Source organism: Gopherus evgoodei, chromosome 2 (assembly GCF_007399415.2).
Source record: "Gopherus evgoodei ecotype Sinaloan lineage chromosome 2, rGopEvg1_v1.p, whole genome shotgun sequence".
Lineage (NCBI taxonomy): Eukaryota > Metazoa > Chordata > Testudines > Testudinidae > Gopherus > Gopherus evgoodei.
The window spans coordinates 203268611-203282048 of NC_044323.1; the positions used below are offsets into that span (position 1 = coordinate 203268611).

The 13438-nt window shown below is 37.8% G+C and overlaps 1 protein-coding gene across 9 annotated transcripts in view; it reads right to left on the reverse strand.

The window, feature by feature from the left end:
• CEP192 (centrosomal protein 192) overlaps positions 1-13438 on the reverse strand; it is a 191550-nt gene that overhangs the window by 70861 nt on the left and 107251 nt on the right. For 8 of the 9 annotated variants that reach the window (XM_030552694.1, XM_030552698.1, XM_030552696.1 and 5 more), the window contains 5 exons: positions 10300-10476; positions 5623-5713; positions 4936-5112; positions 3470-3730; positions 3091-3212 (listed from right to left, as the gene is read on the reverse strand). In XM_030552694.1, coding sequence (XP_030408554.1) covers positions 3091-3212; positions 3470-3730; positions 4936-5112; positions 5623-5713; positions 10300-10476 — 828 coding nt within the window. The remainder of the gene's footprint in view (positions 1-3090; positions 3213-3469; positions 3731-4935; positions 5113-5622; positions 5714-10299; positions 10477-13438) is intronic. The other variant, XM_030552701.1, reaches the window with a different exon arrangement.

Below are 13438 nucleotides of genomic sequence, written 5' to 3' on the forward strand. Positions count from 1 at the left end.
GTGATGTGACAGTTTTTATGAGCATACCTAATTCAAGAAATATCTGTTCTACTGCTCCATGATGTAGGAACTAGCGAACTAGCGAGACAGTCTGATTTTTTTTTCACTGCTAGTTCAGTTAAATGAATTTCTGAAGAACTTGCCCACTCTCACACTGTTTTAATTTTAAATAAGTAGTGTGTGGTACCACATAACGTTTTCAGCTTCAAAGTGAGTATGATGCTAGCACTCCAAAGAACTGAAGTCTGAGGAGATTCACATGGTTGTTATAATCTGGGCCTTCAGGAATCGGGAAGCCTATTCTAAAATGATAATTTTTTCCTGGATTTCTACAAAGTCAGAGTTTCACAAATGGTATCTTCAACATAGATGTAATGTTAGTGTGGTGTGGCCATTTATCATCCCATTCTCTGAGCTTGTTTCCAATGACAGTCCCTCATTGGCAAATGCTGTAGTCATGAGGCTTAACCGATTGGATCTGATTTTGACAAGTGCTAACAAATCTTTTTGAAGTTATTTTTAAAAGTTAGGCCACCTATTTAAGTTACTTAGGGATATCAATACGTATTTAGGCTTGCATATAAACACTGAACCCCAAAATTGTGATTTTAGGAAGAAGAGACATTTTGCTCTGAGTTACAAGTCTTACCTTTCACCCAACCTTTGTGTGTCAAAAATGTTATTTCAAGTTGAGTCATTGAGTACCAAAACACATGGGGAAGTTATAATCATCAGTCTATAGACTAGTAAATGTACTTTTTATGAGCATAGCTTAGGAATTTTTGCTAGTTTTGCATTTTTTAAATTATTTTAATTCAGATCTTTGGTAGGTTGCTTGACCTACAACTCAAACGTCACAAAAACCTAAAGATCTGCTGACTGGATATATTTTTGGATTCATGGACTTTGAGTGTGAAATTACTGGAATGGGAAAGTTCGTTTACATGCAGGTGAATTAGTCCCTATGTCAATGATCTCAAGGGAGTCCCCCATTCTGATTCATTACAGGACTCCTGAGGAGTAGCTCCGAGCATGAGAAACAAGTTAGGACAACATCTTCAAAAACTGAATGAAAGGAAGACAACTTTACTTGTTGGCTTGCTTACATGCCTCCAATGGCTACTGCTATAGTCACTGACTTCGGGCCTCTGGCTAAACAATGCTATCATGTCCAACAGAGACCCTGTGCTTCCTCCACCCTGCTGGCTACTGATGGATAAGACTCAATCAACAGGCAACATTTGAGGTTTGACATCTACAAACAAGTAGCCTCCAGCTTGCTAGCCATTAAGTCCCTACACCTAAGTCAATGAAAGTGCCAACTAATCTTTTCAACCACGTACCAGTTTCCTGAAGCCAAATGTAGGCACTAGAGTAAAAAAAAAAATCCTTCATATGTATCAGCTTTTCAAATATATTTTGTTTTCTAGGTATTAGTAGAGGGATGCCTCTACCTCAACATTCCTGTACTTGTTTTTAACTCTTGCAGATGGCTGGTAGTGAGCACAGGTGGATGGCTAGAACCAACAGAATTCATCTGAGAAGCGTGTCTATCGAATACTTCCTAGTTAAACTGCCTTGCTATCTAAAAGATCACACATGCATGTATTTCATGGGTTAGGTGGTGTATATTTAATCAGGAAAAATCATGTTTTCACCTAAATTTATTTGAATTTCAAATATAATCTGCTGTGTCATTTTGAAATGTATTGGAATATTGCACGTAACCCTCTACGTTTGGGCAATGGAGTGAAGATACTGGCTGTTACCTAATCGTCTATATAATTTGAGACAGCTACATTAATTGGCATCTGAGCTGTAGTCTCAACATTAGCTTCAACCTGGAAGTGGTTTGATGCTCTATGACTGACTATCAACTATTTGGTTGGAACCTAAATATAATTGAGTGGCAGTGAGACTGATTATACCCTGTTACTTTGGGGGCAGTCTTGTTTAGCTAAGTTATTACACAGAAACTTACAAGGAACTGTGGGTTTATTTGGTATGGTTTAATCAGTTTGATAGATTGGTTTGATATAAACTAAATACAAGTTTATATGTATTTTATTTTATGATGTTGTTTACTTAGTTTCGTTAATAAAATATAAAAACTGGAAAAACTGTTTGCTTTGTATATTTCCTCCCTACAGGTCAGGGTCCCAGACCGGATGAGTCCTGGGGTAAATGTAAGCAGCAACTCTAACCTATGTAGTGATATTCCATAGAACAGCGCTGAAGTCCTCCGATAGCTGGTGCACAAACAAGAAAACTTAGCTTTTGAAATAAAGTCGATTTACTTAAGGATCATTTATTTCAATGAGCCACATGTCTACCAGAACTTTGCAAAGTCTGGGTGGATATCAGCCAGTCAACCTAAAAGCCTATCCAATTCCTCCATAAGATGTCTGTACTCACTAATTTTGGAATCCATTTTTGGGAAACTTGGTCTGAATTTTCTGAGTGATAAATGGTTTGGTGTTTTGATACTTATTTTGCAACTTCAATATATGATCAGATCGACTGTTCCAGATACAGCAAAAGTGCTCCTTAAACTAGGCTTACTAAAAGTAGAGTGGCTGGTTAATTTTTCATCTTATTACAATTAAATATTTATACCTTAGATCCATTGTGCACACTTGAATAACTTGAATAACCTCTGAAGCATGAATGTCAAAATATCCGAGAGGATTTCATTTGTGCATACACACACGTCCCTAACCCTCTCCACACATAAGAGTATAAATCAGCAAGCCAAGGTGAGGATCTCATTGAAGACTAATATAAAAAAATTTGAACATCTATATTCTTCCTCTCAAGAGTTCTTAATTTTTTTGAATTTAAGTCAAGGCTTATAAAGTTAAGAGCAAAGCATACTAGGAATAAAAAGGTAGAATCTCTCTTCTGATTCTAGAGTCACACAAAACCAAAGTATGCTAGTGAAAGACTTAATGAGGCTTCATAATATCAACAAGGACATTAATGTATCCTTAGAGACACTGCAGAAACCACATAAGTAGTACTTGACATTTGACTTTTAACATACTTGTAATAAAATAGCTGACTATTTCAGAGTAGTAAATTCAACCCTACCTGCGATACTGTTGCCTGGAAACTTCATCTCCGCAAAAGAAGCATATTGTAGATAATATCGATGTATTTGTTTTATGTAACATTTCTTCTCTTTCCACTAGATTACATGTTACTGTGACCATCTGGTAGAAATAAAGTCTTTAAATATTTGAATTTTCAAAGTTTTTTCCTTTAAATTAGTATTAAGTTTGGTAAAATAAAGTCAGCGTCAATGAAATGTACTGTAACGCCAAGTTAGTTTAGTCTTCTGGATTTCATAAACTTGAACACAGTTCAACTGGGGAATTTACACACATTTTACAGGTTATGTATATTAGCTGGATATGTCAGCTTCAATTACATTAATACAACTTGTGTTGAATTGGGCTTTTACACTTACCTCTTGCGTTCCTTCCTTAAGTACAAATTTATCTGGAGAAACAACTATCACTTTAGGATCCATGACAGCTTTTGACTGAAGGTCCCTAAAGCACAGAGCTTTAACATAGGCAGCTCGAAAGCCCATATTTCTTATGCGGAAAGTAACTTCTCTAAATTTATCAGGCAATAATCCATTCAGTGTTACCATGTAACTGTCAGAGAGTTTTTTAACGTTTTCTAAAATTACATTGCTTGTTCCCCCATATCCAGACAAAGGTATCTGAAAATAAAAATAGTAATTCAGCCAACATTTTAAGAATGTCTCCAACAAAACAGCGTTATGAAAGCTACTAAGGTTTACAAAGAATCCAAATGGTTAAGGGAGGAACCCATGAAAAAGCTTTAAATGTGATACACTGAAAATAGACCTTTTCAAAGTGACATTAAGTGTAAATTAATTGTATTGTATTTTTCCTCAGACGGTTTAAAATTCTGTTAACATCCTTCTAACAGTTGCAAGAACATCTGAGGGCTTGTCTACATGGTGGGGCAATGTGCAGTATGGGGATGTGATTTCTGAAGTGCACTAACATGTTTGTACAATATAAACCTGTGTAAAGCACATCAGTTTGTCTGTGCAAACCCTGCTAAAAACTATGTTTCCTAGTGCATTTTAATATGTATCCATTAAAGAACTTTTAAGGTGCACCAGGACACAACACATTAGCATGCTTCAGAAATGACACCCCTATACTGCATGTGACCCTACCACGTAGATAAGTGGGGTCAACACGCATCGCCCTTGCAGTTTTATATTGTGAGCTCTCAAGCCTTAAGGATATGTCTACACATCAAAGAAAAACCTGTGGCTGGCCAGCTGACTCAGGCTTGCGAGGATGTTTCATTGCGGTGTAGACCTCTGGGCTTGGACTAGAGACTAGCTCAAGGACCCTGCAGGATGGGACGATCCCAGATTCTGCGGGGTTCTAGAGCCCAGGCTCCAGCTGATAAAATAAAAAAAAAAACACTACTTCATCTAGATCCATCCCATGGTTTGGGGAGGCAAGAAGCAAGTCACTAACTCTCCTCCCCACACACACACTCCCTTTGGCCATGCACCCTTTCTTTCAGCATTCAGCCTCCCCCAACCCCATGCAGCCTCTCCCACCCACTCTCCCTTTTCTACACCAGCTCTTGCTAGCTCCATGCTGTCTCCCCACACACCTGCTGGGAAAAGTGCTTGCCCGCACCTTCAGCCTTTCAGGGGTTCACCTGGAAGGGTAGGTGAGGCTTGTTACACTCCCTGAGAGATGGGGAAGAGTTGACAGGAGCCCACCCACCTCCCAGGCCTCCCTAGAGCACTCCTGCACACAAGCCTCCCACACACCCACTGCTGCTGCCTGCCACCCTCTGCCCCATCCCAGGAGGGGAGAAGCCAGGAGCTCACTCACTAGAAATATTACAAGATTAAGTCAGAATTCTTACAGTAAACTTGACTCCTGGTTGCGACTGAATCCCCAACTGTTTGATTTCAAGCTTTGCTAACATGCAAGCTACATGAGTGGGTGCAAACATCAAGAAGATATTGCTATCTTCTCTTGGGCGGATTTTGAGCTCCTGATTACTAGTCAACCGCTCTTCTGTACCAAATGTATTTCTCAACTATAAAAAAAATAAAAAATGATTGAGTGCAATAAAAACCAGCAACAACATTTCACTATTAATTCAAACAAATTTAACTTTATAAACTGAGCTTCAAACTAACTAAACCTGAAATTGACAGTGGAAGGCAGACACTTGAGATTGCAGCCTCTAATACCTGTTTTACACTATTTCAAACTGGCTATTTCAGAGAGACAGGCACCAAGGAGACTGGTTTGAAATGACTTAACCCATCCTCTAAAATGGATATGGACTGGCCTGCTGTTTTAGAATGAACTCAAGAATTTTACTGTTTGTACTGAAACTGATTCACATATGACCCTTGGAATATGATCCCTTAGTGTAAATTAAGATTCTCTAATGGAGGCTACCTGTGTGAGCAAACATTTTTAGATAAAATACCATATCAAACTTAAATATCAGACAAGCAGAGTTTTGGAGTTTTACTAAAACGAGGACTTTTTTTATAACGTTGGTTAGAAGTGTTACAGAAGTTTGCATTCTGCTAACCTGAAAGCAGTTCTGATCTTGACCTCTTATCAAAAGTCGTAAATGCTGAGTTGCAGTTGGAGAGTTATTTCGCAGAGTTAGTTTCTGCTGACTGAAAAATATTTAGGATAGTTTCAGTTACACAGGATTTATTTAAACACATGGTTTATTAATGTTAAAGGGATAATAGTGGTTCTGACCCTCACCCCTCATATCAAGCAAGAGGGACTGAAGTTCTACCCGCTGCATAAGTGACTGCTATTTGCATGCCAATTAGATGCAAATTGCATTCCTATCTGTTAGACTTCTTATTTATACCCTGATATATTCTTTTGGTTCAAGTCGTTACATTACTGTTTCCCTTTCCAAAGGGCAAGATCCGGGGCTGGAGTCTGTGTTCCTCTTTAACAAAAGGTGTTATTTAAACAGATGCAAGTGAAATGGGGTACAAGAGGATGAACAGACACTTTCACCTTAAACCAGACTTAAGTAATTTAGGCTAAACCAAAATAAGACTACTTAAAACACACATTCTATGCACCAGTTAAACCAGCAATTTAAATTGACCTGGTGTAGCTTTTTAAAGGCCTCAGATTACACAGTCAGTAGTTAACATTGGAGGAACGGCCCATCAGTGGCTCTTAGCCAAGATGGTCAGGGATGCAACTCCTTGCTCTGGGAGTCCCTAAAACCTGAGACTCCCAGAAGCTGGAACTGGATGATCGGGGATGGATCATTCAATATCTGCCCTGTTCTGTTCATTCCCTCACAAGAAGTTGGCACGCACCACTGTTAGACTAAAGGACACTGGGCTAAGTGAGCCATTGGTCTGACCCAGTATAGCCACTATGTTCTTAACATGTCCATTGCATTTGTTATATTATTTCACGGGATTTGTGATATTTCCCAGAAAATGAAGTTTGGAGCTGTTGAAAACAATGGTGTCCGTTCAAGAACTTGCCTTGAGTAGGATACAAAGATCTATGTTACAAGGCTATCTCCATCCCAATATATATCAACATCACACATGTATTAAATCCTAAACTACACATTGCCAAAAAAACAAATTTCAAGAAGAAATATGAGAAGAGTTGCTTTTTAAGTTGTTTTATGAGAAGAGCGCGTAAAACATATGCTAACATGTAAATACTGTTAAACATTTCAAAAGAGCTCTTCACTAGTTTTACCTTTAATCTAATGAAACATTTTATATAAGGATCACCATATTAGTCTCTAATATTTGAAAGGGGCAGTTATAAAGCTTTAAATGGTAAACTATATTTCTAGCCTGTGAATCAGCACTAGATACCTGTACAATTGCAATATTTGATAGCCAACCAGATGACTCCTTTCATAAAGCTCATTTTATTAAGACTTCTAAATGAAGTTTCTGACTTGATTCACATCTCGGTAATGCAGTATAATTTAGAGTGCGTGTGTATAAACATCTGCAATGCTGTACCTGAAAACACACTTTTCTAAAAGAAATATACATATTCACCAACTAAAATATTAAAAAGTTACTCTAATTGGAAATTAAAACAAAAAAGCAAAATAAAAGATTTCTTCTAGGAAAAAACCCATCAGCATTAATATTTTGCAATATATATGGATCACTTTACAATGATAGTTAGAAATTGTTTAAGAACATTTTACTAGATGATCATAACGCTACAATCCCACAATAGAGAAAAAGAGTGCTACACTGGTTAATCCATTTAGAAGGATAGTGAAAGCAGCTACAAAAGTTTTAAAAAGCAATATATTAAAAAAATAGAAAAAAGAGGAAATTGATGGCAATGAATATAAACTAGAAGCTTGGAAATATAGAAAAATGATAAGGGAAGCCAAAGGACACATTGAGAAATCTTTGGCCAACAAGAATTTAAGAGTATTAGGAACAAAAGGAATCTGAACAATGATGCTGGTCTAGATGGAAATTGCAGAATTGTCAATAATTCAAAAAAGACGTAAGAGTTTGATAAGTTTTAGTTCTATATTTGGAAAAAAGGCAGATGTTTTCATATCATATGATGAAATACTTTCCATTTGAATGACAATTTGGGATGATATTGAACATCAGCTATTCAAAAAAACATTTTTACAATCATCAGGTGTGGATAACTTTCATCCAAGAGTTTTAAAAGAGCTAGCTGGACCATTAACGTTGATTTTCAATCAATCAGTCTGGTAATACTGGGAAAATTCCACAGGACTGGAATATTAAAAAAAAGAGTAAATGGGATGATACGGGAAATTGTAGGCCTGACATCGATCCCATGTAAAACAAAGCATCAGCTGATACATGACTCTATATTAATAAAAAATTAAAAGAGCTAACATTATCCCAATCCAGCAAGACTTTATGGAAAACAGATCTTAACAAATTAACTTGACTTTTTTTTAAATAAGATTACAAATATGGTTATGTAATATACTTCGACCTCTAAATTATCTGACTTGATACTGCACCAACATTTTGATTAAGAAAACCACAATGATACAAAATCAACCTGACACACATTACATGGATTAAAAATTGCCTGATGAGTCTCAAAACATAATTGGAAATGGAAATCAAGTGGATGTTTCTAGTGTGGTCCTGGAGGCACTAGTTCTTGGTCCTATATTGTTTAACATTTTTATCATTTGACCTGGAAGAAAACAAAAGTCACAGATAAACTTTGCAGCTTCTACAGACTGTGGGAATAGTAAATAATGAAAAGGACAAGTCGTTGATATAGAGTGATTTGGACTGCTTGATAAGCAGGGAAGCAATATGTTCTTCAATATAGCCAAATGTAGTCATGCATCTAGGAACAAAGAACATAGGCCATACTTACACATTTGGAGAATATCCTAGCAAGTGGTGGCACTGAAGAGAAGCTGGGGGTCATGGTGGACAATCGGCTGATCATGAGTTCCCAGTGTGACGCTGTGGCTATAGGGATGTATTAACAAGGCAATATCTAATAGGAAAGTTATATTACTTTTGTATTCAGCACTGGTGTTCACAATTCAAGGGTATCAAAAAACTAGAGGGAGAGCTCAGAGAAGAGCCATGAGACTGATTAAAGGATCGGAAAACAAGCCTGTTACTATAAATCTTATTAGCTTGTTACAGAACTGTGTAGTCAATCATGTTGGTCAAATATGTACTAAATGTTAGAGAAATGAATATTTATATATAAGAAACAGATTTTTTTGCTTTTTGTATGTTTCTACTGATACAGCACTTCAGATTTTTCTAAGAGTGTTTATAAATCAGAAAACTGGTTTGTGTGCCTTATCTGTAAAATCTTGATTATGCAGATAGCAGGGTAAAGCAGAGAGTCAAGAAGGAGCTATCAGCTTTGCAATAAATCAGATGCACACACACCTTCCCAACAAGACAAGCTAACAAGTAAAAACCCCAGGCCACAAAAACAGACCAGAAAGAATAACTACTGTAAAATAAGAACTGGATGGAGTCAATGGGGGCAATAGCAAGGAACAGATGAGTTGGGAACCAGAAAGAACAAAGTAAGATTTAGCAGGATAAGTAAAAATGTATTAGGTTAGGTTAGTTATTGGAATTTATGCATGAAAATGTTTTCATTAGAACACAGATGAGGTAGCTGTACAAAGTTACAGAACAAAGGATACAGAACAATAAGAGTGGAGAAGATATAGGAGAAGAATAACTGAACATTGCAGCCATCAGAGACGTGAAAAAAAAGTTGCCCTGTCCCTGAGGAAAGGAACTTGATCATTTACTTTTCTTGCTGATTCTATTATTGCATATATGTATAATTAATAGGTGATAATAGCATTGTCTTAAAATAAGCATAATAAAAGCTAAAAGAAATGTTTAAGCCTAAATTGGAGTATATCTCATTTCTCACCCAACAAGCTTAAACAGAATATCATGGTGTGATTTGATCACAGTCTATCAGTATCTAAATGGGGAACAGAAATTTGATAACCGAGGGCTCTTCAAAACTAGTGGTCACAGGTATAACAAGATCTAACGTCTGGAAGTTGAAGCTACACAAATTCAAATAAGAAATAAGGTACAAGTTTTTAACAATAAGAGTAATTGGAACAACTTTCTACAGGTTGTGATGGATTCACTATCAATACAAATTTTAAAGACAAGATTGGAATTGATTCACATTAGTTCCTGTAGCCTGTGTTATACAGATCATACTAGACATTCACAACAGTCCCTTCTGGTCTTAAAATCTAAAAAACAGGGCTTTTAAAGTGATCCATATTTATAGCAAATTATTAACTCTTAGTGGCTGCTTGGTATCAAAACAACTTATACATTCACAATTTTTCAACACGATACTTTGGACGTGTTCCTAATACTATAGAACTGTTTGAACTAGTTTCCTTTTCTCTAAAACTAGTTCAGGATATATTTTTCCTGCCACTGCCATCAGAAAGTTAAGCAAAGTCAAAAGCTAAAGCAAGTTTACAGTTTGAGTCTCTAAAGACTTCGTACATAAAAAGTAAAAGGTTTATATATGTAATATATGCTCAATGTTAGGTACATGAACTTAGGAAGACATTTAATAAAACCAGTCTATCATTGCATTTTAAGGCTCTATTTTCAGGCTAAATGCAAGCATAGCAAAAAATGTATACTACATAGAAGTGCATTATAATATTAATGGGACATTATACGTGAAGAACTGAACTTCTGGTACTTACACTGTTCTTCCAAGTGTAACCCCTCCCCATGCCATGAACTGCTTATTGGAGAGAATGGGTGGAATGTCTGAGTAGCAGGAAGTCGTTGCCAGTGGTCTGTTTCCCAAAATATTCACCTCACCTTTTACCACCACTTCATACTGAGGTCCAGATGGCAACACAAGGATTTTCAAGATACTACAAGTAGAAAATCCTGAAAGTCATCTGATAAGCAAGGGATTTCATCATGCAAACTGTCATGTAAATTAGTTGTATATAACATTACCCACAGTATTTATTTTAGGCAAGGCAAATTGCTCCATCCAAAAAGTGTTGCGTAACCACTCCTAATGCAAGACCATATTTTCAGTTGCCAAACTTTGAACTGTTTGAGGCAGACGCTCATCACGGAAAAATTCAGACAACAATTGTGCCATTTCCAAGAACAATGCTGAGGAAAATACAGCTTTGCACATCTCAAAATTTTGGCAACCTATTCTTTTAGAGACCCTAGTAACCCTTGTTTTGAATTAGGGACTTCAAATTTATTAAGTGGGTGTACAGAATGTCAGGGATATGGTTTTTGTCATCCACATGAAAATCTACTCAAATTTGGCCAAGTTACAAGCCTTCAAAAAACCAAACAAACTTCAATTTGCACACACCCAGTAAAGACTTGCTAGAGCTCCATAGTTAAATTTCCCTAAAATTCTGTCCATGCTCAGAAAGTTTCAGCCTGGGGCTGAGCAGAACCTACCTTCCCAGCAATTACAGCTTCAACTGCTGTAAGCCAAGGCACTAAGACTGAGACCCTCTCTCTCCTGTGCTCTTACTAACCGTTCACCTACTTCGGCCCAGGGAGCATGGAGGAGAAAACTGCCTTATTTGAACGTAAAAAGGACAAGACCTGGACTTTGGGCTAAGCACAGCAGGAGTAGTAGATTGGGATAAGGACCTGAGACTGAAGGGAGGAGTTTGTGAAACTGGGAGCTGGGGTGAAGGAACTAGAATTAGCTGGACAAGGAAACAAGGAGTGGGAGACATGGAGGGAAGACATCTGATAAGGAGCTAAGAGAAGCCTTGGACTAGCTGGGCAAATAGACTGGAACTAGGAACCAGTTGGTAGGGTCGAGGGAGGACAGATTACACAAAGAGAGGAGCAATCCCAGTTCTCCCCCTCCAAACTCTAATCAATCCTGGGAACAAGGAGCTGGGGGATGGGGAGACTAGCGGGGAGTCCAGAGGTGTGAGACTAGGAATTACTGGGTAAGAAGCCTTAGTTGAGACTAGGATGAAGAGCCAGAGGTAGGGAACAGACAGGACTGCATCAGGGACGCACTGAAGGACATGGGCAGAAGGGTCAAGCTTTGGGGGGCAAAGAACAGGCAGAAGGTGTCTGACTACTAGAGCACACTGCCATCTGAAGCCTGGAATTAAACCCAAGATTCCCTAGCCTCACTATTCCTCTGCTGTCAGCAAATAGCATCTGGGAAACACACTGACACAGTGTCCCTCTTCCTTCTAGTGTTGTTCCACAGAAAATGACAATTTACTATTGCTATCATTTATTCCATTAGCTCAAGTGGCAGGAGTCTGTAGCAGGGATCTAAATCCAACCCGCTGATGAACCATATGGATCTCAATATACCACAAGATGGAATTTGTTTTTTATGTTTGCTTTTTTAAAAACCATGGAAATTACACACAAAAAGCTACATTCAAAGAACTGTAAAGTTGCAAAGACAAACACTTAGGAAGTGTTAAAATTAAGGCTGTCTATTCAACCTATTTCAGCTCTCTTGTGCATACGCATTATGATACAATCTAATTCTATGACCACATACTTCCCCCCTTCCCTCCCGGATCATTCTATGAACAGGATGAACAGTAGTCCAGGGATGAAATGAAGACTGTGTTGTGAAACAGGCAGTTGTCCATAGGACACCTGCCTCATTTATTGCTGAAACTGGAAGGTGTGTAGTAAACAAGGAAGCAAAGTGTAGAAAGAGAAAGAGGGTTTTAGGGTTCAGACAGCTGAATTATCCATTGAAGAAGTTATGTATACCTGCCTCTGCCACTGATTTCTTAGGTCATACAAAGCAAGCCATTGTGATCCAGGGACCTCTTGGTGCCAACTAGCAAACTACACAGGGGACAGAGGGTTTAGAGGGATCCCTTGGGTTTGGACCCTACATAATAGTTTGTCAAAAGGTGTCATGGAGGATCTTTAATGAAAGCTTATGTTCCAGTGAATATCAACCACTGTGAAATGTATGTATGCATAATATGTGAAGAGTTATGTATACATACTAAAAAATATGCTCTTAAAGTCAGAGTCAGGGTGGTCACCAAAATGTGATAACTAAGTTTCTTCAGGCAGGAGACGATTACTTTTGTGTCTAGCTATATGTAAATTAAGTATTGTATACTTCAGTGGATGCCTATTGACCAGCTGAGCAAAATGCTAAAATTTGTGAAGTCTCTAGAGGAGATTCTCAACAGGAAAAACAAGCAGCAAGAGATATCCTGTCATTAGTGAAGATGATGGATTGTTGAAACTATATCTGAAGCTACAAAGGTAAATCTGGGTATCTTTCACCTGGGGGACAAGCTGCCAGCAGGTCTGTTTTACAAACAGAGGATGATAGCTGGTTTGCCTATTTAAAGCTGGGAGAAAGATTCTTGGTGAGGTAACCTTTAAAAGACAGGAAAATGCCTTGTTAGTTAAGTTTAGGCTCTAAAAAGCAGGCTATGATTTTATTTTATAAATAGACATTTGTTTTCATCAATTCTACTTGCTTCTTTTCAAATCTTTATTAAATAAACTTATATTTGTTTTCATCATAAACATATCTAAATGCTGAAAGTTGGGCAGAGTGGTGAACCTGAGACGTAACTGGTAAACTGAAGTGCACTTTTCTTCTGGGAACATCTTATCTGTGAATTCTGCAAGTGTCTGGTGTAACAGCGGCTAGACACACCAGGGGAAAGCTCAAAGCACTCAGATTGGAGCATACCTATTGCTTACCTGCTGAGTAGGTTTACATATGTCTCATTATGGCCAGAACAGTCACCTTTTCATGCCCTGTCCTGGGCATCCCAAGTTTTTTGGCAAAACTGGGCATTTTTTGCTCTTGCCAACTGATAATCAAGGACGAGT